This window comes from Panthera tigris, chromosome A1, assembly GCF_018350195.1.
Source record: "Panthera tigris isolate Pti1 chromosome A1, P.tigris_Pti1_mat1.1, whole genome shotgun sequence".
NCBI lineage: Eukaryota > Metazoa > Chordata > Mammalia > Carnivora > Felidae > Panthera > Panthera tigris.
In genome coordinates, this window is record NC_056660.1 from 69,789,930 (window position 1) to 69,816,651 (window position 26,722).

At 41.3% G+C, this 26,722-nt stretch overlaps 1 protein-coding gene across 2 annotated transcripts in view; it reads left to right on the top strand.

Annotated features, from left to right (window-relative positions):
- Nucleotides 1-3,302: 3,302 nt before the first annotated feature.
- Nucleotides 3,303-26,722, top strand: part of UBAC2 (UBA domain containing 2) — a 167,125-nt gene continuing 143,705 nt past the window's right edge. Inside the window, exon 1 of one of the 2 annotated variants that reach the window (XM_042979639.1) lies at nucleotides 3,303-3,542. In XM_042979639.1, the coding sequence (XP_042835573.1) occupies nucleotides 3,365-3,542 (178 nt within the window). In that variant the 5' untranslated portion in view covers nucleotides 3,303-3,364. The remainder of the gene's footprint in view (nucleotides 3,543-26,722) is intronic. The other variant, XM_007098408.3, reaches the window with a different exon arrangement.

Here is a 26,722-nt window from a genome sequence, read left to right on the forward strand (position 1 = left end):
CAAACAAGATCCCAGCTGAAGCCAATGCTGCCCATACAAGGACAGTGCTTGCTTCTTGGAGGATAAACCTACAGCTTTCAATATGTACAGGTTCAGAATGTAGAGTACATGTGCAAAGTATGGATCTTTGAAAACACTCTCAATCAAGGTCTGTGTACCATGTTAAGTTATTGTGCATTTAGTTAAGAATGTTGAAAAATTGAACATAAATAGGAGAAAGGTTTTGTCTTTTTTTTTAAACTTCAGAGTGTTTTATCTCCTATTTCAACAGTTCTCAAACCTTTTGATCTTGATCCTGAAATCTCTTTAGAACTCTCAAAGATAATGCAAAAGCTTTTGCTAACATGGGTTTACATTTATCAGTACTTACCATTTTAGAAATTAACTAAGAAACAGAAAAATGTAAAACTGTTTGAAATTAGGGGCACTAGGTGGCTCAGTTGGTTAAGCGTCTGACTTCAGCTCAGGTGATGATCTCACAGTTCGTGGGTTTGAGCCCTGCACTGGCTCTGTGCTGACAGCTTGGAGTCTGGAGCCTGCTTCGGATTCTGTGTCTCCCTGTCTGTCTCTCTCTCTCTCTGCCCCTTCCCTGCTCTTTCTCTCTCTTTCAAAAATAAATATTTAAAAAATTATAAAAAAATAAAACTGAAACTAATTTTAAAATAACAGTAACATATCCATTGTACGTAACATAACTAATGTATTTTTATGAAAAATTACTGCACTTTCTCAAGCAAAAAATTATGGGGAAGAATAACGTTATTGCACATTTTTGCCAATGTCTGCTGTTTGGCTTTATAGAAGACAGCTGGATCCTCATGTCTGCTTCTGCTTACAGTTTGTTGTGATACACGGGTTAGGTTGAAATATATGAAGAGAATGTGGCCTCGCACAGCTTTGCAGTTGGAAAAGGAAGCATTTTAATAGTCGTTTCAGATCATTTGTGCTTTTTTTGATACTACAGCACAACTTAAATGGTAGTTTCTTTATTTAATGTTTATTTGAGAGAGAGGGAGCATGAACAGGGGAGGGGCAGAGAGAGGCTGAATCCCAAGCAGGCTCCATGCCCAGCACAGAGCTGACACCGGACTTGATTCCATGACTGTGAGATCATGACCTGAGCCAAAATAAAGAGTTGGATGCTTAACTAACTGAGCCACTCAGGCACCCCTTAAATGGTAGTATGATAGGGAAAGATAGGATTCAGTAAGCAGAAAGGGAGAGGCTAAGGCTTGAAGGTTCCTGGGTGGGAAACATTCATATTTTAAAACATTTTTTCTGGGAACATCCGGCCTTGAGCAAACTCCCTCAGGCATAAAGTTCCTCTTAAGAATGTGACAAAAGGCCCGACTAAAAATAAGTAGACCATAAAACCTATGACCCACAAGGAACAGTATGGTCATAGACCACCCTTGGTACAGTGGAAATTAACCAATCAAAAAGGAATGACAGGCATTTAGAATCACCTAGCTAGTAAGGGTAGAACCTGAGAAGGAACAAGAAGGAAGGGAAGGGGCTCACCAAAACCCTATAAAACAGTCCCTTGTGTATAGTCCGCAGGTATTCACTTTTGAATAACCCCTCTCTGTAAAGAGAGCTTTCATACTATTCTTACTTTCAGATCTTATACTTTAATCAACTTTTGCCTGCTGCTCATTTTATTTTGTGTCCACCTCTTCATTCTTCAAAGTGGCAAGACAACAAATCTTGGATATTGAGGTAAAAAAAAGTCTGCAACAGTAGTTTCTTAAAAGATTATTGGCAGTGAGAAATCTGAAACCCTATCAATGAACTCTTTGTACTGTTTCACTAAAATTTATTGGTTTATCTTGAAGCTTGAATTGCATAATTGTAACACGATGCATTGATCAACTGGAAAATATCGGTTTACTAAGTTATGCAGCCCTTCCAAATGCATGGTGGCAAATTCCAGTACTTCTGAGTGAATAAGAGTTTAAAAAAAGGGTTTTAGCATCATCACGAAAACAGTTTTGGCCTTCTGGATTCCCTAAATTGGGGTGGGGGGAGTCGCCACACCTACTTTGAGAAGCATTCAGCTATGTTGGCTATCAGTTTTGTTGCCAGCTAGCAGCTTCTGCAAAACTTAAAGGGCCTTTATAGTATCATTTTACTGCAAAATAATTCAATTAGATGAATCTGAAGTGAAATGTAAAATCTATTTCAAGACTGTAAACAAACTTAAACAAACTTAAAGAAGAGCCTAAGGAAAATAAGTCACTTCTACTTTTGCCTTCTAGCAATAAATCAGTGTTAATATTTTGAGCCACTGGCACCTCTCAAGCACTCAAAAAGTATTTTCTTTTTCTTCTTATTTTTTCAAAATGTTTATTTGTGAGAGGGAGAGCATGAGTAGGGGAGAGGCAGAGAGAGAGGGACAGAGGATCTGAAGCGAGCTCTGCACTGTCCGCACAGAGCTGGATGCAGGGCTTGAACTCACAAACCGTGCGAGGAGGCTCAACCACACAGACGTCCCCAAAAAGTATTTTCTTTTTAAAGTATGCCATGCAGTTTTTCAGCCTTTTTCATTTAGCATTGTAGTTGGTCAATTTCTCCATAATACATATTCTTTAATAACTACAGAATATAAAATTATACAGACTATAAGTTATACAGAATATAAAAGTTTTCAGGCTCAAACTCATTTAAAAAAAACATGACTTTGCTTTAGCAAAGATTAATTTCATTTCGAAAAAAAAAAAAAATGGCCCATGTCTGAGAAGGACGCCAAAGCAGAAGTTTAGGGAGTAAGGTCGTTCAGCCATAGACTCGTCAGTCCCAGGATCCTCGTCACCGGCCGGCGCGGTGTGGTAGGGTGTATCTGGGGACCACGACACTCGGCGCCTTTTCAGGGGATTCCGCGCAGGATCGACGTAGGAAAGGGAGGACCCTAGGCAGCGTTGCTCCCAGCGACCCAGCGGCCTCCAGCACTTGGCTGGACACCGGAACTCGAGACATTTATTGTCTACAGTCCTCGCGGGAGCGAACTTCAAGGGGGGACGGCGGGGAGAGGGGGGGGGGGGGGTCTGTCCGGAAAGACTGAGCATGCGTGGAACGCGCCGGGCGTCCCGTCCGTGGAGAGGTTAGAGGTCGCGAGGAATATCCCGACGCCGGCACTCTGGGGGAATCCGCTGCCACGCGGCTCCACCGGGCGTGGGGCGGCGCTGAGTATTTTAGTGCAGCTTCCAGGAGTTACACTCTTCCCGTTTATTCCCGTTCCTTTTCTAAAGGGGGCCCGCGGCAGTCGGAAAACCCGGACACACGGATCGCCCCAGCTGCGGACCGACTTCCCTTCCCAGGCAGGAAGGGAGGGGGCGGGAGAAGCAGTGCGCCCCACGGGCCGCGCATGCGCCGCTCACAGGCAGCCCCTGGAGTGGAATCCAGTTGCCAGATTCGCCGCCACGCCAGGAGTGCGCCTGCGTTGTCGCCGGGTCCCTCCACCTCCACTTCCCCTCCCCCTGTCCCCCCGCGGGGCTCCGGGTCCGGCGGGACCATGTTCACCAGCACCGGCTCCAGTGGGCTTTGTGAGTACCGGCTGCCGCTTTCATGGCTGTTCCCTACGCGCCACCCTAGGCACCTCCTTGAGAAGCCTCGGGGCAGCGCGGACCCTCGGGGTTGCTGGAGGTTTGGGGGCCGACCCTTCATCCCCGCGCCCGAACCTTAGTGGTTCCTGCCCGTGAGGGGCAGCGGGCACCGCCCCCACCTCAGACGGGCGGTGCGAGTGGGGACTGAGTTCCGCCGTCAGCCCCGGTCCCCATCTATGAACCCCAGGTGCGATGCTCAGGTGTCCAGGGGCTGCCGCAGGTGGGCTGAACGGTTAGGGTCGGGCTGGGAGTCCTGATGTGTTCCAGGCTCGACCCGTTGGCGCTCGTCGGCGCCTGTGCCAGAAGAGGCTTGCCCTGGTAGAATCGATGCTGGAAGACTGCTCCCTTCCCAGTCACCTTGCTCCATTTGGGCTACAGAGGGACCGAACTGGCTCTCCCCCAGATGCAAATTCCAGCCTCCGTCTCAGGAGCTGACTCCTCAGGTTTACTTAGGTTTCTTTCTAACTCGGTGTCCCTTAAGAGTTTTTAGACAAATAAAAACTGATGAAAGTCCATTAAAGTGGAAGGAAGTTAAGAAGTCATTTGGCAGGAAGGCGCGGACATTGCTCCTGGATGTTGCTGTGATCTTTTCCTTGAACGTCAGCGGTGGTCAGCAGAGAGAGGGCAATGGAGTATATGCAACCTTTTAGACAACTTTATTTTTTTCACTGAAATTGTTTAGTTGGCTTTTGGTGAGGTGGGCTGTGTGTTAAGTAAACAGCCTAGGATTAGGCACTGGTACATCAACAGTGAACTGTTCAACAGGCATAATTTTGTGATTGCTTGTCACTGTTAGTACTTCATATCTCTCTACATGTGAGCTTAATCTTGCCAGAGTATGGGAGCAGTTGACATTTCCAAAGCTTAAAGATCTGTTTTGATTGTTGGAAATCTTTTCTAAGAATACAGGTCTCCGTCTGAGAGTATCAAAGCCACAGGCCTAATTTAAAACCTTCCTCACTTCCTAACTTCTGGTTTTGGAGTAGATTGAATATTTATGATTTCCCTTTTTTAAAAAAAAAAATGTTTGTTTGTTTATTTATTTATTTATTTATTTATTTATTTATTTATTTTGAGAGAGAGAGAGCACGCACATAGGGGAGGGGCAGAGAGAGGGAGAGAATCCCAAGCAGGCTCCGTGCTGTCAGCGCAGAGCCGATGTGGGGCTTGATCTGAAGAACTGTGAAATCATAACCTGAGCCGAAATCAAGAGTCGGATGCTCGATTAACTGAGCATCCAGGCACCCCTGATTTCCTTTGTTTTATAATTAATTTGACTTACGATACTCATTGGCCTCAGAGTAGGTTACAAGTACTGGCTAGTTAATCATCCCCAAACTACCCTTTGGTTAAAGAACATGAGATTGTTGACACTGTTGGTCAAGAAGGTGGTGTGATTTTTCTTGGGATCACGCAGTGAGCCATACACTGGTGGATGTAAAATTAATGATAGAGTCTTTAATTTTAGTTGTTTCAACATTCCGAGCCATCCTTTCTTGCTGACCAGAATACATGAAAAAGTTAGAAAGGTCACTGTACTGTATTACTGGGTTACTGATTACTGTCACTGGTTACTATACTGTATTAGCCATTGTATTGGCAAAGTTTATTCAGATTTGATACACGGTGACAATGGAGAAGGTAATACTTGATTACCTATGGCACAGGGTTGATGAGTACTGAATTCTAGGAACCAAACTCCTGCTCAGGGAGAGGCATAGGACAAGACTTCTCAGCTGTCTTGCGCTGTTTCTAAAATAAGTGTGTCCTCAGGGTAAGACTTGATGGGATGGCCATTCCTCAGAAGGCTATGTCTTCTGTGCCCATTTAACAAACATTTTGACCATCTGTTGTGGGCTGGAAACTGCTAGGTGCTGGGATTGCAATGTTGAACAAGTCTGGGTCCCTGTTTGCAGTGGAGTTTGGGCAGTTTTTCCAGGACTGGTTTTTGGCAAGGCTGGGTATCAGTAGTTATCTACTTTAACATTTTTCTTTGCAAGGCTACCTGCTGACAGGGAATTGATTTCATCTAGGTAAGTTGTGTGGCTCTTTGGTAAGTCAAAGTTCTGATCTTGAGTAAGTATCCTGAGGAAGAGTAATCTGCCCATGACCCCATGGATGATGAGTAACATTCTCTTTTCAAAGGAAAAGTACCTGCCATTTCCTACCACCTGCATATTTCCCTCATTTTGTGATTAGTAGATAGTGGTGCTTTAGTGCTGCATTTGCTTTCCTCTCATTTATTTATTCAGCAGTATCTGTTGGGTACCCATGTAAGCCACACACTGTTTGTGTACAGAGGATAGAGTGGTAAACAGGATCAAGTAAGTTAACGATGTGATTTCACATAATGATAAGTGTCATGAAGAAAATACGAGTGTAATAGATTGAGGTTATGGTGGATGACTGCTTTAGCAAGTGTGGTGTGGGAGGATATCTGGGAGGGTGACTTTGAGAGGAGACCCAAATGGTATGAAGGAGCCAGCCATGTCAGAATTTATCGAAAAACGTACATTTTGCAAAAAGGGAACAGCAAACGCAAAGATGGCACCAGGCACAGCTGGGCATTTTCAAGGTGCTGAAGAACACTGGTGCTGCCAGGGCAGGGCGTTTGTGACTCTGTCTTTGAATTAGAGGATTGACGGTTATGGCTGCACTGAGCAGTTTAAGAGGGGTGTGGTGAAATCACCCACCTGACGAGAGAGAAGAGGAGGCCCTGGGGAAGAAGGTGGAGGAATGGCTAAGGCTCCTCCTGTTCAGGTACACAGATAGGCATGACTGATAGGGCAAAGTCCGGAGACGCGGAAGGAGGTGATGGTCTAGAGCACCACTTGTGAATGCTTCATGTTGCTGTGGGAGGGAAGATGGGAGATTATTGTTGGTGATGGAGCAGTATTTTCTAGATGCTGCCTGAGGCCTGGCTGCAAAAAAATCAACATCGAGCTTTCTGAATGTCCATAGTCCTGGGTCTCATCCACAGAGAGATTGAGAAAGGCCAGTGTGGGCATCAGAAATCTGAATTTTCAAAGTTATCCCCAGGAGATTCTAGTGGACAAAGAGATTTAGATCAAAACGAAAGGGTGGCCAGAAGGGCAGAGAAAATAGAGTCCAGTGGGAAATGCTGAAGGCCCAGGTCAGGTGGTAGCGGTAAGAATGAATATGACAGTGAAGAAAGGTTCTAAAGATGTGTGATTAAGTGGATTGTGTCATTAAAACTTGTTGGATTTTGGGCATAAAAAGGAGTTAAAGGTGGCTCTGGGGAGACAGATGGTGGCACCATTCACTAAGGTAGGGGATGCAGAAAGGGGGAGCTCATTTTGGGAGAAAGATGAGTTCAGCTGTGGACACATTTAATGCGGGGAAGGGGTAGCGGGGGGGGGGGTGCTGTAGTGCCCAGAGATTTCCCGGGGGACATTTGGAGAGAGAGAGCTGGGCTGGACATGGATAGTTAGGTGGGAGCTCTGCCATGGACATTAGTGAGGGCACCGGAAGCAATGAGTAGAGTTAGAAGGCCGAGGACAGGACCTCAGGCAATTCTAGTAGCTGGGATGGTAGGGAAAGAGGAGATGGCCGAGTAGGCAGAGGTGAGTGTTTCCATGGAAGAAACCTGCCTTTTACCCCCAGTTCAATTTGATTTGTCTTTTGTTGTAAACAAACTCTTGCAGCTTCTATACTCTCACCACAGTGACTCTGATCCCCAGACTCTCCATTCTCCTCGTTGTCTCCAGTTTACAGCCCATTTCTGGCAACTTCCATATCAAGTCTGGAGTTGACTTCTCAGCAAGACTCTCAGAGACCTGGTGCTCCTGTTCTGCTACAGTCATCTGGTAAAACCCCAGCTCATGTTCACGTGTGGCACCTGATCTGAGCTGAGTCCTTGAATTCAGTCGTCTCCCTGGGCCCTTACCCTTTCATCCCTATCCTCAAGACTCTCCCCAGTCTCTACCCATATCACTCTTAAAAGACCCGCAAAATAAGGGCTGTCACCCGGGCACGGTCTCTCTCTCTCTCTTGTTTATATCCACACTTTAATAGTTGTCAGAGACTTCACGTGGAGTGGGTGATACTCTGGTTGAGTTTTGAGGGATGAGTGAGTTGGTTTGGCATACAGACTTTGTTCCTTTCCCTTTTCCCCAGGCTAAAAGAATGAAGCCCCTTCCCCTAGCCCACCCTCCATCTCTTGGTAATTCATTCTTTACTGCCTTTGCCGATTGCCACTTCTTCCTTCTCTCCTCTGAGAGCATGAGCCCGGCACGTGGTTAAATCTGGCGCTTTTTCTTGTTGATACTGTAGGGGGCTTTTCAGAGACTCCCAGAGTGCTTCAGATCCCCTGCCTGTGGAAAGGAGAGAATATTAGCATCTGTTTTATTGAGTTGTTGTGAAGATTTAAAGTGTGTGTAGGGGCTCCTGGGTGGCTGAGTCGGTTGGGCGGCCAGACTACAGCTCAGGTCATGATCTTGAGGTCTGTGAGTTCAAGCCCTGCATCAGGCTCTGTGCTGACAGTTCAGGACCTGAAGCCTGCTTCCGATTCTGTGTCTCCCTCTCTCTCTGCCCCTTCCCTGCTTGCTCTCTGTCTCTCTCTCAAAAATAATAAACATTAAAAAAAAATTTAAAAAGTTAGTGTATGTAAAGCTCCTAGATCAGGGTTAGGGTTTTGTTTTTTGTTTCTTTTTAAGCTTATTTTTTTTTGAGAGAGAGGAAGAGCATGAGTGGGGGAGGGACAGAGAGAGAGAATCCCAAGCAGGCTCTGCATTGTCAGTGCAGAGCCCAATGCAGGGCTCGATCTCATGAATCATGAGATCATGACCTGAGCTGATATCAAGAGTCAGACGCTTAACCCACTGAGCTACCCAGGCACCCAAGCGTTAGGGATTTTCAACTGGATCTTTGTCCTGAATGTGTTCTGAAAAATGCAAAAGCCTAACCCACCTGTCTATCCTGCACCTTCCAGCTGCTGACTGCTGTTTCTTCTTCCCAACCACAGTCCTTGAAAGATGACCTTTGCTTGATTTCCTTTCTCACATCCCTGCACTCTTTAGCCCTCTACAGTTCATCAGCTGTTCTTCGGGGTTTGCCCACTGGCTTTGTACTCCACCCACCACAGCTGGAATCCGCCCCACCTCTCCATGAAAACTACCGTGGACCAGGTGACCAGGGACTTCCACACCCGCGAATCTACTGGGTACTTCCCAGTCCCTGTCTTAGTGGAATGTTTTCTTGCATTGGCTTTGGTGAACATTTCTTTCTAAACTTCTTTACTCCTTGACTTTTATTTTTAAATTCCATACTCACCTGGTTGTCTCATATCCTCAGCGTTTGCTGGATTTAGTATTAGTGGGTATGGTTACCGTAAAGAGGGCAGTTTCAGTGGCTCATTAGGGTCGAAACCTGCTTAGTTGAGGTAAGGAGTGAACCAGAGGTGGAGACTAGAAATAGGGAGAGTGGACCATAGGGACACACAGCTGGGGAGGGAATCTGGGGGAGACACAGCTGAGTTTGGCCCTTTGAAGACTTAGGTGCTTGGGTGTCTTGCTATAACTAAATTCACACAGCACTGAGGTGGGAGCCAGTACAAATTTATTAGACTGAGAAATACAGTTTTGAGCTGAGGTGGAACCAGTGAAACTGGTTTTGATCCAAAACCACCAGTTAGGGAGCTTGGAGTCAGATGTGGTTAGGGGAGTTAGATGCATACAACGTCCAGTAGTGTCAGTGACTGTAAGGATATTTATCTCACTCTGGAGATGGGCAAGCTATAGTGACGGGTGGGGTCACTCAGGGTCTGCATACTCTGTCCCCTGCAAAATGCTGAAATGGACACCTTGACAATTTACCACTGCAGCTGTTTTTTTGCTCTAAAGAAGTACCAACCTGTGTTGTTACTGACATATTCTTTCTTTACGTATTCGGTGTGTTAAATACTTGTGGGAGATGATCAAATATTTTTGTCTCTCACCATCCCTTTAAAGTGTATGCAGCTTGGAAAGCTTTTTGTCTTTATGAAAAGGTATCAGATCTATGACTTTTTTATTCACTCTTCAAGTTATTGATTCATCAGTTGTTTAATGAGCACTTCTGTGGGCCAGCCTGTCTTCCAGATGCTTGGAATTCAGTAGTAAATAAAAGACGAAAGATACATTCAGGTGGCGCTAATCTTAGGAAATAAAAGTCACAAAATACAGGCTCAACTTAAATTTAAAAATATGTAGTTAAGGGTGCCTGGCTGGCTCAGTTGGTAGAACTTGATCTTGATCCCTTGATCTCAGGGTTGTGAGTTCCAGCTCCATGTTGGACATGGGGCCTACATTAAAAAAAAAAAATGCAGTTGAACATTTTAGTCAGCACTTCAGTCTTCATTCAAAGGTAAGACGTTTTCTCCTTTCTCCCAGTTAAGCCTTGTACTTGGCAACCACTTGCTGTGAGAGAAAAGGCTGTGATTGGCTTCTACTCTTTTTGTGTTCCCCTCTGTCTCAGATTTTCTGTTTCTGATCTTATTAGGTTCTAGACTGAGTGGTGTGGGAGGAGGAAGGAATAGGAAATAGGATAGTTCTTTAGTTAAAGCTGACCCTCTTGTGGGTTCTTTAGATTACTGTGAGCCTACCATCCCCGCTACTCCCCTGGGTTTGGGTTGGGGCAGGGGGACGCATCTTTATGTTGGTGGACTTTATTTCATGACTCTTCCTTAGTTCCTAGGAACTTAGGTCCACCTGCAGTTTCCTCCTTCTGGAGTCCTTTTGGCTTGCTTAAGAGCACTGTCGGACTGAAACAGACTTGACCCCATTACTGACCATTGCATGCGGTGCCTCTCTGCTTCTCTGGAATTGCTGGGTTCTTTGTCTTGGTTGTGCACGTGAACCCTGTGATCAACTTGGCTTCTTCTTCTTCTACTCTGGTTTACCGAGGTGGAAAGCCACCATGTCACCTCAGGCATCACATATTTAGCTCACTGAATAGGCCCCCTGAGCCCCCGACTCAGCTCGATGTGAGGGTGTAGTTGTACTCACCGCACTTGGATACGCACTCCACAGATCTTTTTCCTCATGCCCTCTGTTCAGCAGAGAACTCTTGCTGTTCCACCCACTCTTTCTATCTTCATAATAAGGCTGAGAGGAGTCTTAACAGCCATGGGATTGCATTAGATTAGTTTTCTTTGTAAATCCTGCATTTTGGTGTAGAACTTCCCTTTGGTGTGCAGCAGCCCTTGTATTTGGTACCTTAATGGAAACTCCAGTTTTATCATCTTGTTCTAGTTGTGTTTCTCTTTTGGGGGCCAAGAATCATTTTGGCTGGCCCTTGAAAGGTGACATTAGAATTTATATTTTCTGCTCTGATTTCATTATTTGTTGCAGTAAAGGATTAATTCATCAGGTTTGGGTTGCCCAAACCCTGCACAGTTGCCTTTAATGCTCGACTCTTGGGGATAAGCTATTTCCTACATTTCTTAAGTTTTTGAGGAGTACAGTATATCCTTGAAACTCTCAAGGAAGATATTATTTAAGAATTTTAACTGAGGGCGCCTGGGTGGCTCAGTCGGTTAAGGGTCTGACTTTGGCTCAGGTCATGATCTCTCATGAGTTCAACTCATGATCAACTCATGAGTTCTTGAGTTCAAGCCCCGAGTCGGGCCTTGTGCTGACACCTCAGAGCCTGGAGCCTGCTTTGAATTCTGTGTCTCCTCCTATCTCTGTCCCTCCCCTGCTCATGCTCTGTCTCTGTCTCTGTCTCTCAATAATAAATAAATGTTAAAAAAAAAAAAAGAATTTTAACTGGGAAGGAAAGACAGGTATTAATTAGGGAAGGACAAGCTTGAGGGAGGATGCTTTATTTTTTATTTTTTAAAATATTTATTTACTTAAGTAATCTCTACACCTAACATGGGGCTCAAATTCATGACCCTGAGGTCAAGAGTTGCATGCCCTTCCTACTGAGCCACCCAGTCGCCCCAAGGGAGAATGATTTTAGAAAGTGTTTCTTTTTCAGTCTCAAAGTAATTAATCACATTATAGAAAGTTTGAAAGACAGAGAAAAACCACTGTTAAGCATTTCTGTTAATTTTTTCATCTTTTTCTTCTTTTTTCTTCATATTTTCCTCAAGATATTTATGTAATTGTTTTTTTTTATATTTAAATTTTAATACTTATTTTGAGAGAGAGAGCGAGTGGGGGAGGGGCAGGGGCAGAGAGAGATGGGGGAGAGAATCCTGAGCAGGCTCTGTGCTGTGAGCACAGACCCCAGTGTGGGGCTTGATCTCACAAACCATGAGATCATGACCTAAGTCGAAACCAAGAGTCAGACGGATGCTTAGCCAATTGAGCCACCTAGGCGCTCCTTATAGTCTTGTTTTAAATGAACTGATTTTATTACGATAAATTGAATAAAGTTCATTTTAGAAAACTCTGAAATATGGGAAAGTAGTAGAAAGAAATAAAAATAGCACTTATTGACATTTTGGTATTTATCTTCATACTTTTTCTAATGCAAAAGTAAATATCCAAATAAATAATTAAAAATAAATTTATCACACTCAAATGCTATTTTGTAACTTGCGTTTATTTCACACAAAATACTTTTAAAAAGCAATCACAGTGACTATGTGTGTATTCTGCTTTTCTCTCCTTTGTCATAAGCATTTTCCAAGTATGCTGTTTTTACAGAATTAGGTTTGTGCTTCTCTCCTTTCTTTTTTTTTCTATTATAGTGATGCTTAGAGCATCTTAATTTTCAGATGTTTCTAGAGATGAAAGAAGAATAAATAAACTGTATTATTTTATAATTTTTGATGCATGCTGCCAAATTCCAACCCCAAAGGATGGTATAACTTCACCACAATTTAAAGGAGAAAAGATTGTTTTCCTTAAGTTATTATATTTAATTTTCAGAGTAATGCTAGGGATTATTATCTTTGCCACAAATGAATACTTTGAAGCTCAGAACATAACTCATCCAAAATCACATAACTAGTATATATGTAGAAGAGCTAGGATTTGGGGGCACCTGGGTGGCTCAGTCGGTTGAGTGTCCAACTTTGGCTCAGGTCATGATCTCACGGTTTGTGGGCTCGAGCCCCGCATCAGTCTCTGTGCTGACCGCTTGCTTGGAGCCTGCTTCAGATTCTGTGTCTCCTTCTCTCTGTCCCTCCCCCACTCACGCTTTGTCTCACTCTGTTTCTCAAAAATAAATAAATGTAAAAAAAAATTTTTTTTTTTTTTAAAAGAAGAGCTAGGATTTGAACCCAGGTTTGCCTACTTCCAAAACTAATGTAAATTTATTCCCCTTTCCCTTGAAGGAAAATGGCTAGGAGCTATGGCAATATAACTTCTAAGCCTTAGGAAAAATTCCTGAGAGAAAGAGCCATAACCTAAATGAGGGGTCTACATATCTATATAATTTCTTAAAAATTTTCAATTAATGACTATTAAGTGTGAGTTATTGTTAGTTTTACTTATGTCACACTATAACTGTAAATTTTGTTTGTGTAACATATCATGTAACAGTTACTGCTAGGCTCTGTTCTAAGCAGTTTCCGTCTATTAACTCATTTAATTCTCAGAACAACCTGATGAGGTAGTGGGATTATTCTTCCCAGTTTGCAGATGAAGAAGCTTCGGCACAGACATTTAAGTGGCTTTCCCAAGATCACATAGCTGGTAAGAAGCATGATGAGAATTTGAACCTAGTCAATATGAGTCCACTTGCTGTGTTCTGAAACGAATGCACAGTACTGCTTCCCAGACTTAAGGAAGTATTATTTACACTTCTCTCTCTTGACCACTGAGATAGTTGTAGTCTAGTGATGAACGTAATAGCTCAGCTTTGCAGTGGAGCTCTTTTCCGAGTCCTGGAAAACTGCATTGCTGTGTCCTGACTGCTGTAGATGTGCTCCTGTGTTCTACTATGTTCCTTTCAACCCCCGCGTCTCCCTCTTTCTTTCTAAGTAGGAACCAAGATCCTGTTTTGCTTTCAGTTGGGATGTTTTATGTCCTAATTAGGATCTTTTTGTCATAGCTAATACACTATAGTTATTTGCATTTTCTTCTTTTTTCTCTCTTCGTCCCTTATTAGTCAAGTTACTATCTTCTTCCGTTCTCAGGTTGTGTCAGTATCAGTCATATTAATGATGATGGAGCCTACCTTAAATCAGGCTGTGTTAAAAATGCATTTCTAGGGGTGCCTGGGTGGCTCAGTCAGTTAAGCGTCCGACTTCATCTCAGGTCATGATCTCATGGTTTGTGGGTTCGAGCCCTGCATCGGGCTCCACACTGTATACGGAGTCTGTTGGGGATTCTCTTTCTCTTTCTCCCTCTCTGCCCCTTCCTCCTCATGCATGCATGCTCTCCCTCTTTCTCAAAATAAATAAACTTAAAAAATGCATTTCTATAGAATTTTAATAAGTACAATCTGATAAAGAATATCTTGTAAATAATTTACTCCAGCATTTTTAAAGTGTGCCTTGTGGAACTCTGGTAGAGTGAGGAGCTGCTTAAGTTTTTTGTTGTTGTTTTGTTTTTAAATGTCTCCCTTGGGCCTGTGTTTATTTTATTTATTTATTTTAGAAAGAGCTGAGCAGGGGAGAGGGGCAAAGGGAGAGAAAGAGAGAATCTCAAGCAGGCTCCATGCTTGGAATGGAGCCCAGTGTGGGGCTCAGTCCCACGACCCTGGGATCATGACCTGAGCCAAAATCAAGAGTCGATACTCAACCAGCTGAGCCACCCAGGTGCTCCATTTTTTTTTTAATTAAAAAATTGCTTGAAGTTTATTTTTAAGTCAAATAATATAATGTTTAGCTGATTTTTTAAAAGTTTATTTGTTTTTGAGAGAGCACGAGTGCGCATGAGCAGGGAGGGGCAGAGGAAGAAGGAGAGAGAGAGAATCCCAAGCAGGCTCCATGGGGCTTGATCTCACAACCATGAAATCATGACCTGAGCTGAAATGAAGAGTTGGATCCTTAACCAACTCTTTTTTTTAATAATCTCTACATGTAATGTGGGGCTTGTACTTAGGACCCTGAGATCAACAGTTGACTGCTCTTCTGACTGAGCCAGTGAGGTACCACTTGTTTAGTTTATTTTTATTAGCTTTATTAAGATACAGTTGACAAATAAAAGTATTATATATTTATGTTATATGTGACCTTTTGTTATATGTACCTGTTGTGAAATGATATTGAAATCAAGTAAATTAATATATCCATCACCTCACATAGTTATCTTTTTGTGTATGTATATGCGTGGTGAAAACATGTAAGGATCTACTCTCAACAAATTTCAAGTATACAATACAATGTTTTTATCTATAGTTATTCTGTATGTTGCTTAAGTTTTAACCTTCATTTAAATTATGACTATAAATGAGAGTTAAAATTTAACCCTCATTTAAATCATTGTTCTCTTTCCCAGATATGTTTCTTAAGAGTTTTTAAGTTATGTTGCCATTGTTCTCAGACGTTTTCCAGTGTTGATGTCATTTTGGTCCCTTGAATGTAGCACCATAGAGTGCAAAGAGCACAGTATTACTTTTTGGCAAGTGTTCTGTAGCTGAGTATGGTCCTAATGTTGCCAGCCGTACTGTTTTTTTTTAGACCGAGAAGGCAAATTAGTACTTCTGAGACCTTTAGTGGCCCTGCAACAAAGAAATTTGACTTTATCAACTCTTTGATTCTAAGACTTACTGGAGATGGTTTTAATTGAATAAAATTTGGGAACTATAAGGAAGAAACATAAAATTCCATGTCACGGTACTGCCCAGACTTCATTCCTGTTTACATATTGGTGTTGTGTAAATTTTGTCACCTATATGTATGTATAGAAACAAGTTTAAAAGTAAAGTTGGACCTGTGTACAATTTCGTATTTTGCTTTTTTCACTTAATCTTTTTAAATGAATTTGCCTTGTGTCGTTAATAGTGTTCAAAGCTGGCTTTTAACTTTGTTTTGTTTTGCATTATTACAAAACTGAAACATGCCTGCTGGCAGAAAATTCGGACATTATACAAATACAGATGTAGAAAGGAGTGGTCCCACATAATGACTCCCCCACTGACAAACCACCCCTGACAGCTTAGTGCTCCTTCCCTTAGACTTCTTCTGTGCAGTGTTTACCTGAGCATTCTTTTCTCTCTCACACATGTGTACATGCCTACATGTGTGTGTATGTGGCTTTACACAGACATGGCATTCAAATATGCTTCCCTGAAATGGTCTTGGATACAGAATCATAACTTTGAAATATCCTAAAAGGTTGTATTAAAATGTTTTTCTCCAGCATTTCCCCATTTAAACAGTGGTGAACATCTTTATCACTAAGTTATTGATCATATCTTTGACTTCATCCTAAAGAAATAATCACAGATGTGGAATTACAGGATCAAAGAAAGAAGAGGAACATTTTAAAGCTCTGATCTGTATTCCTGAATCCTTCCAGAAAGGATGTATCACATCCTTTTTATCAGCTTAGGAGCATATCTGTCTGACCACACTTGTAACAGTTGAGCATGATAAGTTAAAATAATTTTTGCCACTTAAGAGATGAAAAAAATGGCATTTTATTGTTGTCTTAATCTGCATTTCTTTGAGAGAGTGAACTTTTTTCTCCTTTCATATTTAGTGGCCATTTAAAAAAATTTTTTTATAACACTTATTTTTGAGAGAGGGAGACAGCACGCGAGCAGGGGAGGGGCAGAGAGAGAGGGAGCCACAATGTGAAGCAAGCTCTAGGCTCTGAGCTGTCAGCACAGAGCCCGACCCAGGGCTCGAACTCACAAACCAGGAGATCATGACCTGAGCTGAAGTCGGAAGCTTAACCGACTGAACCACTCAGGCGCCCCTTACTGGCCATTTTAATATATTTTTGAACAGATTTGATTGTTCATGTACTTTGCCCATTTTTTTTTCTACTGGAATATTATAGTTTTATTAAGTTCATTTATAAAAGCCTTTAAGGGTTTTGGCTATTGTCTTGGTGTATGTTACGAATATTTTAACCACTTGTCAATTGCTTTTTAATTTTGTTCATGAAGTTTTTTCATATAAAGTTTTTCATTCATAAATAAGTCATTAAAATAAAGGGATTTAGCTCATAAATTTTATTAGGCCAAATTTATTCTTAATCGAGTCCTAGGCCTCTGAGATCTGTTGAATTTTCATCTAACATTTTTTGTATCTTTTTTCCTAATTAGGAAGATACTATATACTGCTGGTACAAATTCAAATAGCCCAGAGGAGGAGGAAGTGAAATGTGAAGTTTTCTCTCAATGCCAACAACAGTTTGGAGTGTATTCTTGTAGATTGTTTTTCCCTATGAATGTGTGTGTGTGTGTGTGTGTGTGCGCGCGCGTGCACACACGCGCGCTTGCGCGCACACATGTGCGTGTGTAATTAATATGGGTAATATAAGTGTATGGTAACAATAAGTAAGTATATAATATGAATTCTCCTCAGTAGGAGGAACTACTTTTAAGTTCCTTTTTCTTTGCTGCTTATATTATAGCTACTATTATAGCTTTAAGTGATATATTTATGCCTCTACTGATTTGTCAACGACTTGTTCCGTTTATAGATTCCCCGTTGTGAAAGATGAGGAATTTGCATACCTCCAACATCTCCTTCATCTTTTAGTTTTGGTTTGGTTATTCCTTGAAGTGGTTACCTTTATGATTTTAAATAATGGAGGAAACTCCCTTTTTTGATTTACCAATTTTTGAACTATCAGTAGACTCCACTATGCAAATGAGAAATTGGACCAAGAACATGGGTTCCTCTTCTGTACTCTAATTCCTGATTTGTGTTCTCTATATGCCGTGTGTGCTTACAGTCTGTTCTGTAATGGTAATGAAGCCTTCCATGCTTTATCAGTAAGTTAATTTTTATATAGAAAATCAAAGCCAATAGTTCTATTTATGTTATTATGATTGTATATTTATGGTAGAACCAGGATGTGTAATTAGAGTCAGAAGGACATAGAGCCCTAGGTCAGAAAACATGTGCTTTTTCAAGGAGTTTAATTTCTTTTGGTGGTCTTCACTACTTTAAGTTCAGCTTGGGGTCCCTGGGTGGCTCAGTTGGTTAAGCGCCCAACTCTTGATCTCAGCGCAGATCATCTCACAGTTCGTGGGATTGAGCCCTGCATCTGCGCCGACAGTGTGGACCCTAGTTGGGATTCTCTCCCTGTCTGCCCTTCCTTCATGCTTTTTCTCTCTCTCTCTCAAAATAAACTCTTAAAAAAAAAAAAAAGAAAAAATTAAGTTAAACTCAACTACATTTGTTTCTTGACTCTTGCATCATTTTCTTCTTGGCTTTGTCTTTTTTCCCTGATGGCTAGGGACATTCTCCCAGAGTAAGCTTTCATATAGAGGACACAGGTAGTGAACTTTCTGAATACTTGCTTGGCCGTTCTTGTACGTAGTGAAAGACTGAATTCGTAAGTAGCTAGTATGGGTTTCCTCATTATTTGTGGGTAGGTCTTTGTCTCCATCAGGCCCAAACCTTAAATGTCGGGGCTGATTGTAGGCCGTGTTCAAGTGTGTGTAGCACGTGGATAGGCTGGTTTCCCTATTTGAGGCAAGGGATGGTGAGAATCCTGTTCAGTTAGCAAAATTAGGTGGGGTTGGCACTTTCTGTGAGCTTTACTCCTGAGTAAACTCTCTTGCTACCCCTTCCCCCCATTGCCTGTCACCCAGGCTGCCATCTGCTTTGGGAGTTTGATGTTGCCCCAAGCTCTTTTCTACTTTTTTCCTGACCCTCTCAGTGTCTTCCCAAATTACTTTGCCCCCTTTCTTCAGAGAGCGTTTCTTAGATTTTATTTTGGGGTAAAGATTTTTTTCTATCTGGAGTGTTGGAATGAATGAATGGCCGTGTGTGGGAAGAAATGTGAGAAAGTGAGTCTCAGGGCAGGGTTTGGTGGAAGGGCCTACTGGCCCAGCTGTCACCTGTGCACGTGTGGTGTTTACGGTACAGAGATGGTTTAAACAGGATGTGGGCCCAACGTGAAGTGCCATTGACACAAAGGTAAGATAATGACTCCCTTTCAGAAAGTTCTTTTTCGTCTTGATTGTATCAAAGAGCAAGTCTCAGATACTAGTCTGAAAACCTCTCTCATAGCAGCTCATTTCCTATGGTAGCAGAGAACAGGAGGCAGGCCCAGCTCTTCCTATCAGCAATAATATTAGTAAGAATTTAGTAAAGTGTGTTTATTTTTGTAGTTACCACCTACTGATGACAGACTGACACTCATTTTCCATTTACTGTGGTAATACTAAATTTCAATTAAAATATGCTTATTTAATTAAATCATAAATGATTTAAAGAAAATATTAAATGATAGGTGATACTGGGATATAGCAAAATTGTGGTGCTACAGTGGGAATGACTGAAGTTTGAGAAATACTCTAAATTATTCTGATGAGTAATTCTTGTTGGTCATACTTCTCCCGAGGTCTTGGTGTTTATTGATTAGTTCCCTGGACTCTGGAAGGAGACATTTCTCTGGTGTTTTGAGAGTTCTTATTTCAGTATAACTTTAGAAGGGAGGAAAAGTGGACAGGTGTATGAGTCTGTCACCTTGAACTTTCATCTAGCTGTCTTTTTGTTTTCCTTGCTTTTATTTGATGCTTTAATCCTTTTAGAATTAATTTTAGTACGTAGAGTTTAAGTGGGGCTTTTGTCCCCATCAGCTAGCCAGTTTCAGCCCCTGGGGATTAGAGATGTCAGTAGCATGCTCACACACAGAGTAGGTGCCCAAACGCCACATACAAGTCCAAACAAATAGATTTTAAGTTTGGTTCTCTTATGCTTTTCCACCAGACCCAAAAGGGAGAGGTTCCTTGGATCCTCAAAACTTTCAAATCAGACTTGGATTTCTCTACCTTGCAGAAATATGTTCTGTCTGCATCTTTTCCCAAAATAGGCCCATTTAGTCTACATTAAACATCTGCTGAATAGGTAACTGCCTCTCCCATTTGTCTTAATCAGATGTTCTAGTGTCTATCTTTGTAGCTGTGGTATCCTTATTTGTCATCCATTGTTCATTCAAAGATTCATTAGGTCTTTGAACATGGAGAACCATCTATGGTTTGTCATGAAGCTGTTACCGGCCGCACTTTCCCTGTACTTGGCCTTTACAGCTCAGCCCTCTCTTAAAAAGTTTTTTTTTTTTTTTTTTTTAAGTTTATTTATTTTGAGAGAGAGAGGCAGAGAGAGAGTACGGAGCCAGGGAGGGGCACAGAGAGGGAGAGACAGAATCCCAAGCAGGCTCCACATCATCAACACGAAGCCCGATGCAGGGCTTGATCCCACAAACTGCGAGATCATGACCTGAGCCAAGATCCAGTTGGACACTTAAGCACCTGAGCCACCCAGGCACCCTTCAGCTCAGCCCTCTCTTAAATTAACATCTCTCTGATAGACATTCCCTCTCTGGCGATTCTCTAGGCCAGGCTTTGAAAAGGGGCAGCCCACACAGATATGTTTTGTTTGATTCGTGTGTTGGTAGTGAGGCTTTTGGGGGTGAGGAGGAAAGTTAATGTGCAACATTTTATTTATTTATTTTTACATGTTTATTTTGAAAGAAAGCACGGGTGCATGTGCGCACTCGTAGGGTCAGAGAGAGGAGGGAGAGACAATCCCAAAACGGGGGCTCAGTCTTATGACTGTGAGATCTTGACCTGAGCTGAAATCAAGAGTCGGATACTTAACACACTGAGCCACCCAAAGCACCCGACTTTTCCCTCCCTCCTTCCTTCCTTCCTTTCTTTCTTTCTTTCTTTCTTTCTTTCTTTCTTTCTTTCTTTCTTTCAGGTTAGGGGGCAAGTGAGAGAGAGATGGAGAGAGAATCCCATGAGGGGCACAGAGATTGAGAGGGAGGGAAGGAGAGAGAGAGAGAGAGAGAGAGAGAGAGAGAGAGAGAGAGAGAGAAAGAAAAGCAGGGCTCACCTGAAGCGGGGCTCATGCTCTCCTGAAGCTGGGCTCAAGCTCATCCAGTGCAGGACTTGAACTCGTGAACCATGAGATCATGACCTGAGCCAAAGTCATATGCTTAACCCCCTGAGCCACCCAGGTGCCCGACTTTCTAACGTTTTAAAGTTGGAGTATTAAAGACTGAAATCCAGCGTTTGATTATGTCTTAAGATGACAGTGTGGCAACGTCGGGCTGAATTGTTAAGTGACAGAAGTCTACTGATCATGTACTTTATGCCGTCTACTTCCCCTGTTTCACTGATTCCTGCCTGACCTTTTTAGGACTTGAACAGATTTCCTTGCCAATAACCACACATTTTTCCCTTTTTTAAAATTACTTTTTTTCCTCTCTCTCTCTCTCTCAGAGTTTATTGCAGAGTTCAGAACTATGCACAAACCTCTTCATTCACTTTTTCAGAGTTGTTCTTACTGTTGGATAATTTATTCTCTATTTATGTCTAACATTCATAGTTTTCTTCTTTGGGCTTTGTGAGTTCGAGCCCTGCATCGGGCTCTGTGCCGTCAGCTTGGAGCCTGGAGCCTGCTTCGGGTTCTGTGTCTCCTTCTTTCTCTGCCCCTCCCCCACTTGTGCTCTGTCTCTCTGTGTCTCTCAAAAATAAATGTAAAAATAAAAAAAAATTAAATTATTATTTTATTATAATTGTATTCCCTGTCTAATTAGCATTTTTAACAATTACTGCTTTTTATGCTTAACGAAAAGCTTAATGTTTATATAAAATCTTCCTAAGAAGGATAAACCTGAGTAGTGTCCAGCATAGTGGCAGGACCAAAATAAAAGTGACTGATGCCATTGTTGATGAGTTGCAGATACGACACACTTTTCTCTGGCATGCAAGCCGCTGTGTTATGCCCTGTTTTAGAATTTCTTTTCAAATTTTATTGCCCTTTTTTCGCACCTAACTCACACTTTCTAAACATTTTAGGTACAGAATATATTTTTGTATCAATATACAAAAGCCACGTTCTCCTCCTTGCCTCTTTGTTGTGCTTGTTTTTTTGAAATTGTTATTAGTCTTTTCTCTTGTTGGCTTCCCTGATACATTTTACAAGCACCGGTCCGGTAACCAGCATGTGTTGGCTGCCCTTGTGAGCCAGGCACTCTGCCCAGTTGTTTGGTGACCTCTTTGAGGAGGAGTCAGCGTGGCAGGAACCCAGTGTCAGTGAATTGTCTTTGGTACATGAGGAACAGGAGTGGATTTGTGGGTGGCTTACAGCGTTTTACTTTTGAACACCATAGGGAAATGAATGTAACAAAAATAAACTTGAGACCTTTTGATTCCCAGGCAGTTTTATGGAAGTCTTTGTTGAGATTACACCAGAAGGCACTCTTGTTCCTCCCTAACTTGGTCACTGAAGATAAGTTTCATTGAGTTTTCTTCTGGGAAGCCTGGAGGCCCAAAGAAAAAAATCATAACGGAAGCAGGAGGTGTCCCTGGTGGTGCCCGGGTTATTGCACTTTTTTGGACTTCTACACTTATTTTTGCTTTAGCCTCTTTCTGATGAAAACTTTCAGGAAGTTACTTCATGAGACAGTATTCTTGTGGAACCCTGAGAAGTTTACCAATAGTCAGGTGGTCAGAAATAGGAAAACCAATATGATAGGATATGGCGGCCTCTCCTCTCTGGGGTGTGAACCACACTGGGGTTTTTGACGAGTATATTTTTACATGGGCGCCTTGTGGGGACGGTGGAGTTGCAGGGTTGCTGCCTTCTTCCCCCCAGTCCCAGCCCTTCTCTCTCTCATTAGCTGTGATGCTTCTGTTACAGCCCACATGGCTAAGCTTTGCAAGATCTGTGGTTAGTGTCCTCAGTACGGAAAAGTCATGTAGTTTTATTCAGGTAGAATTCACATAAGACAAAATTCACCATTTTAAAGTGTTCAGTCGTTGTCTTCTAGTACATTCACGTTGTTGTGCAATCATTACCGATCACTGTCCCATTCCAGAACTTTTATCACCCCAAAAAGAAACCCAGTACCCACATTAAGCAGCCACTCACCATTCCCTTCCCTCCCCTTCCCCTGACAGCCACTAATCTGCTTCTTGTCTGTATGGATTTTTAAATTCTGAGCATTACATGTAAATGGAATCATGCAGTATGTGGCTTTTGTGGCTGCTTTCATTCACTTAACATGTTTTCAAGGTCCATCCATACTGTAGCAGGTATCAGCACTACAGCCCCTTTCTGACTGAATGATTTTCTGTTGTAAGGATAGACCACATTTTGTTTGTCCGTTCATCTGCTGATGAATATTTGGGGGGCGTTTTCACTTTTTTGGCTATTATGATAGTGCTGCTGTGCATATTTAAATTTTAGTTTGAACATCTGTTCTCAGTTCTCTTGGGTGTATAACAAAGAGTAGATATGCTGGTTCAGATGCTAATTCTGTGTTTAATTTTTTGAGGAACCAAAAAGATAACATGCAAAGCACTAAAAATAGTAATAATGAAAATCTTTTTAGACCATGGACCATGATATCAAGATATCATATTTCCTTGTTCTACATTAGAAAACCTTTTTTTCTTTAGAGTCAAGGCAGAACTAGGTTTAAATCTCAGCCCCTCAACTAACTAGCTGTGACCTTGGGCAAGTAATTTAACCTTTTTAAGCCTATTTTTCACCTAGAGTATGCAGATAAGTAATTGCTGCCGCATGGTTATGGTAAACATTCACTGAGAAGGCAGTATACAGAAAGTGTTTTTTTAAGCACAGTGCCTGGTGTGAAGTAATCCACATATACTGTAATAATTATTTTAGGATGATACATAGTCAACAAAGCCTGATTGCTATGCACTGCCACAAAGAGATGGCTGTGTACTTTGGTTGTACCAAAGAGGTGAATGACCCAAAAGAAAGTATCTTAAACTTTGCTGTTTTATATTATCTTGGGCATAGATGTTTTGCAGCTTTACTTTTAGATTAATGTATTGTCTGTTCTCAAAATTTATAACATCTCTATTTTCAGAGGTGGAAGGACCTGTTGCAGAGAAGTGACTTTTTTTAAAGTTTAATTTGATCACTGCTTGGTTACTTCATGTATGAACCACTTCCTGGCTCTACTCACAGGGAGGCCAGAAGATTGCTAGTGACTTGCCTTACCTCAGTGCATAGCGATTTCATGAAACTTTTTACTGAATTAGTAGCTAACTAAACAAAAATTATTTTTTATTAAAAAAACTTGAATATCTTATGAACAGATCATTCAGAGATTACCACTTGTAATATTTTGATAGATGCTTCTTAAACTCATGTACTAATGTACTATTTTTAAAAATACTATATAATAAATCTGCCAGAAATGTTGCGTACTTACTATTTAGGAACATCTTCCCAATGCATGAAATAGTTTTCTGCTACTTAAAATCAAATATTATTCCAGTTTACAGATAGAACATAATTTATCCGTTTTCCTGCTGGAAATTCATGTCGTTTCTAGTCTTTTCACTATTATAAACGTTGCTGTGATGAGTATCTTTGTAGCAAAATCTTTGTGCACATCCATGATAATTACTTTGGGCTAAATTCCTAGATAAATATATATATTTTTTAGATGAAAGGGTTTATGTATTTTTTAAAACTTTCGATCAGCTCAGCATTTAATAAGTGTCCACTGCTCTGTGTTGCAGAGCTGCAGTCTTTATGTCTCTAGTCACAGTTGCATTGACTTTAGTATATAGGGCACCACTTTGATTTCTAGTACCGACGTTTGTCACTGTATATGTCTTTCACTTAAAACCTACCATGCAGGTGAAAGTCCCTTTTATCCCTGGAGCTCGGTGTCAGTGCAGCATAGGAAGCAGTTTTATTTGCAGTCAGATCATCAGGGTTTGAACCTGGCTCTGCCTCTCCCTAGCCAGTATAGCAGACACCTCGCACAGCATTTCAGCGCACTGGTCCTCACCTCTTATTCCATGTTTTTCTACAGTCTTATTTGGATTAGTTGGTCTGGTTTGGCAAAGTGTATTTGTCTGTTCCTCCCACAGGGCTTCTTTTCTGTGGCCACTCGAGACTATTGAAGGATGATGGATAAAAATGCTTTTCTGTCTTCCCTTGGTCATGGTTCTGAGATACATTCACAAGGCTTCTTAGAAAAAACTGCGGATCAAACACTGGTCAGAAACATCTATCGCTTGTAGTGGTGCCCAATTTGATAATGAATCCTTGCACTGACTCTTCCTCCCTATTTGATTCCCCGTGTCCTTAATTCCTGCTCCCTGGGATCACATTCCAAAATACACCGCCTGTCTATAAACCTTTGTCTTGCCCTTTACTTTCAGTGGAACTCCAAGACATGGACAGGTAGCTTCTCTTTGAGTCACGGTTTTCTCGTGTATCTACATTTAGAGAGGGTGGTTTCTACCTCACATAATTCATTCACCAAATACACTGAAACATGACCGTGTGCCAGGTGCTGTTCTGGGCGTGGGAATATATCAGAGAGCAAGACAAACAAGGACCCTACCTTCATACAGTTTATATTCTGGTGAAGGAGACCAAGAAGTAAGCAAAGAAGGATTTCAAATAGTGAAAAATGCTATAAAATAAATAAAACAGGATGATGTGCTCCAGAGCAATATATGAGTTATAGGAGAAAGCCAGTCTGAGGAGATGCTATTTGAAATGGGGACTGAATGATGAGGATACACTGGACTTGGGAAGAACATTTTGGGTAGAGGGAGTAGCAGCTGTAGAGGTCCTGGGGTGCGAGTGTCAGGAGCGAGGTAGTACACATAAAGTGCTGTGTATAGTACTTTGCTCTTAGTAAGTGCTCAATACATGTTGGATAGAATTAGTAGTAAGATTTGATCAAGGAGACAGCCTGTCATTAACTACACAGCAGTATGTGGCCAGTTTTGTCTCATGAATTGACAAAAAGTGACTTCGTAAAATAAGCAGATAGTTGTACAGGATGTGAACAGAGTTATGTGGTATATTTTTCTTTATTGATATGGTGAAGTACATTGAGTTGCTTTGCATTCCTGGTATAAACTTCACTTGGTTCTGATGTTTTATCCTTTTTCTGTGTAGCTGAATTCAGTTTGCTGACATTTTGTTGAGAATTTTGCATCTCTGTTCCCGAGATACCGTCTTTTGTTTTAATGTGTGTCTGGTTTTGGTATCAGTGTAATGTTTTCATAAAATGAATTGGGAACTGTTCTGTCCTCTTTTTTGTGGTGGAAGAATTTGTGCAGAATTGGTACTCTTTTTCCCTTAAATACTTGATAGAATTTTCCAGTGAAGCCATCAGGTCTGGAGTTTTCTTTGTTGGAAGACTTTTAACTAAGAAATTAAATTTCTTCATTTCTGTAGTTCTATAGAACTATTCAAGTTACCCAATTCTTTTTGAGTGAGCTTTGGTAGATTGTATCTCTCAAGAAATTTGTCGATTTCATCTAAGTTGTCAAATAAAGGGACAAAATATCATTTCTACTATCCCCTTATTTTTTAAAAAATTATTTGTGCTAAAAAGTACATAGATGAAATTTACTATTCTAAACATTTTTAGGTGTACAGTCCACTGACATTATGTACATTTTACAATGTTGTGCAACTTTTTATTATCCTATTAATGTCCAAGGGATCTGTAGTGGTGCCCTCTCCTTCATTCCTGATATTGGTACTTGTGTCTCCTTTTTTTTTTTTTTTTTTTTTTTCTGATCAGTCTTCCTAGAGTTGTATCAATTTCATTGATCTCAAAGAATCACTTTTAGTTTTATTGATTTTTTTCTCTGTTATATTTTGGTTTTCTATTTCATTGACCTGCCCATGTATTATTTCTTTTGATCTACTTGCTTAGGGTTTAATTTGCTCTTCTTTTTCCTTTTTTTTTTTTTTTTTTTAAGTTTGCAGCCTATATCATTATCTGAGAACTTTCTCTTCCTGTATAAGCATTTAATGCTATAAATTTCCCTCTAAATACTGCTTTATTTTCAGGCCACAAATTTTGCTTGATTGTACTTTCACTTTTCATTGTCGTTAACATATATTCTAATTTTCCTTGTGACTCCCCTCTTTGACCTAGATACTATATATGTTATTTTCTAATTTGGGGGAGATTTTCCATCCATCTTTCTGTTGTTTTTTTATTTTATTTCATTTCATTTCATTTCAGAGAGGAAGAGAAAGGGAGAGGGTCAGAGGAAAAGAGAGA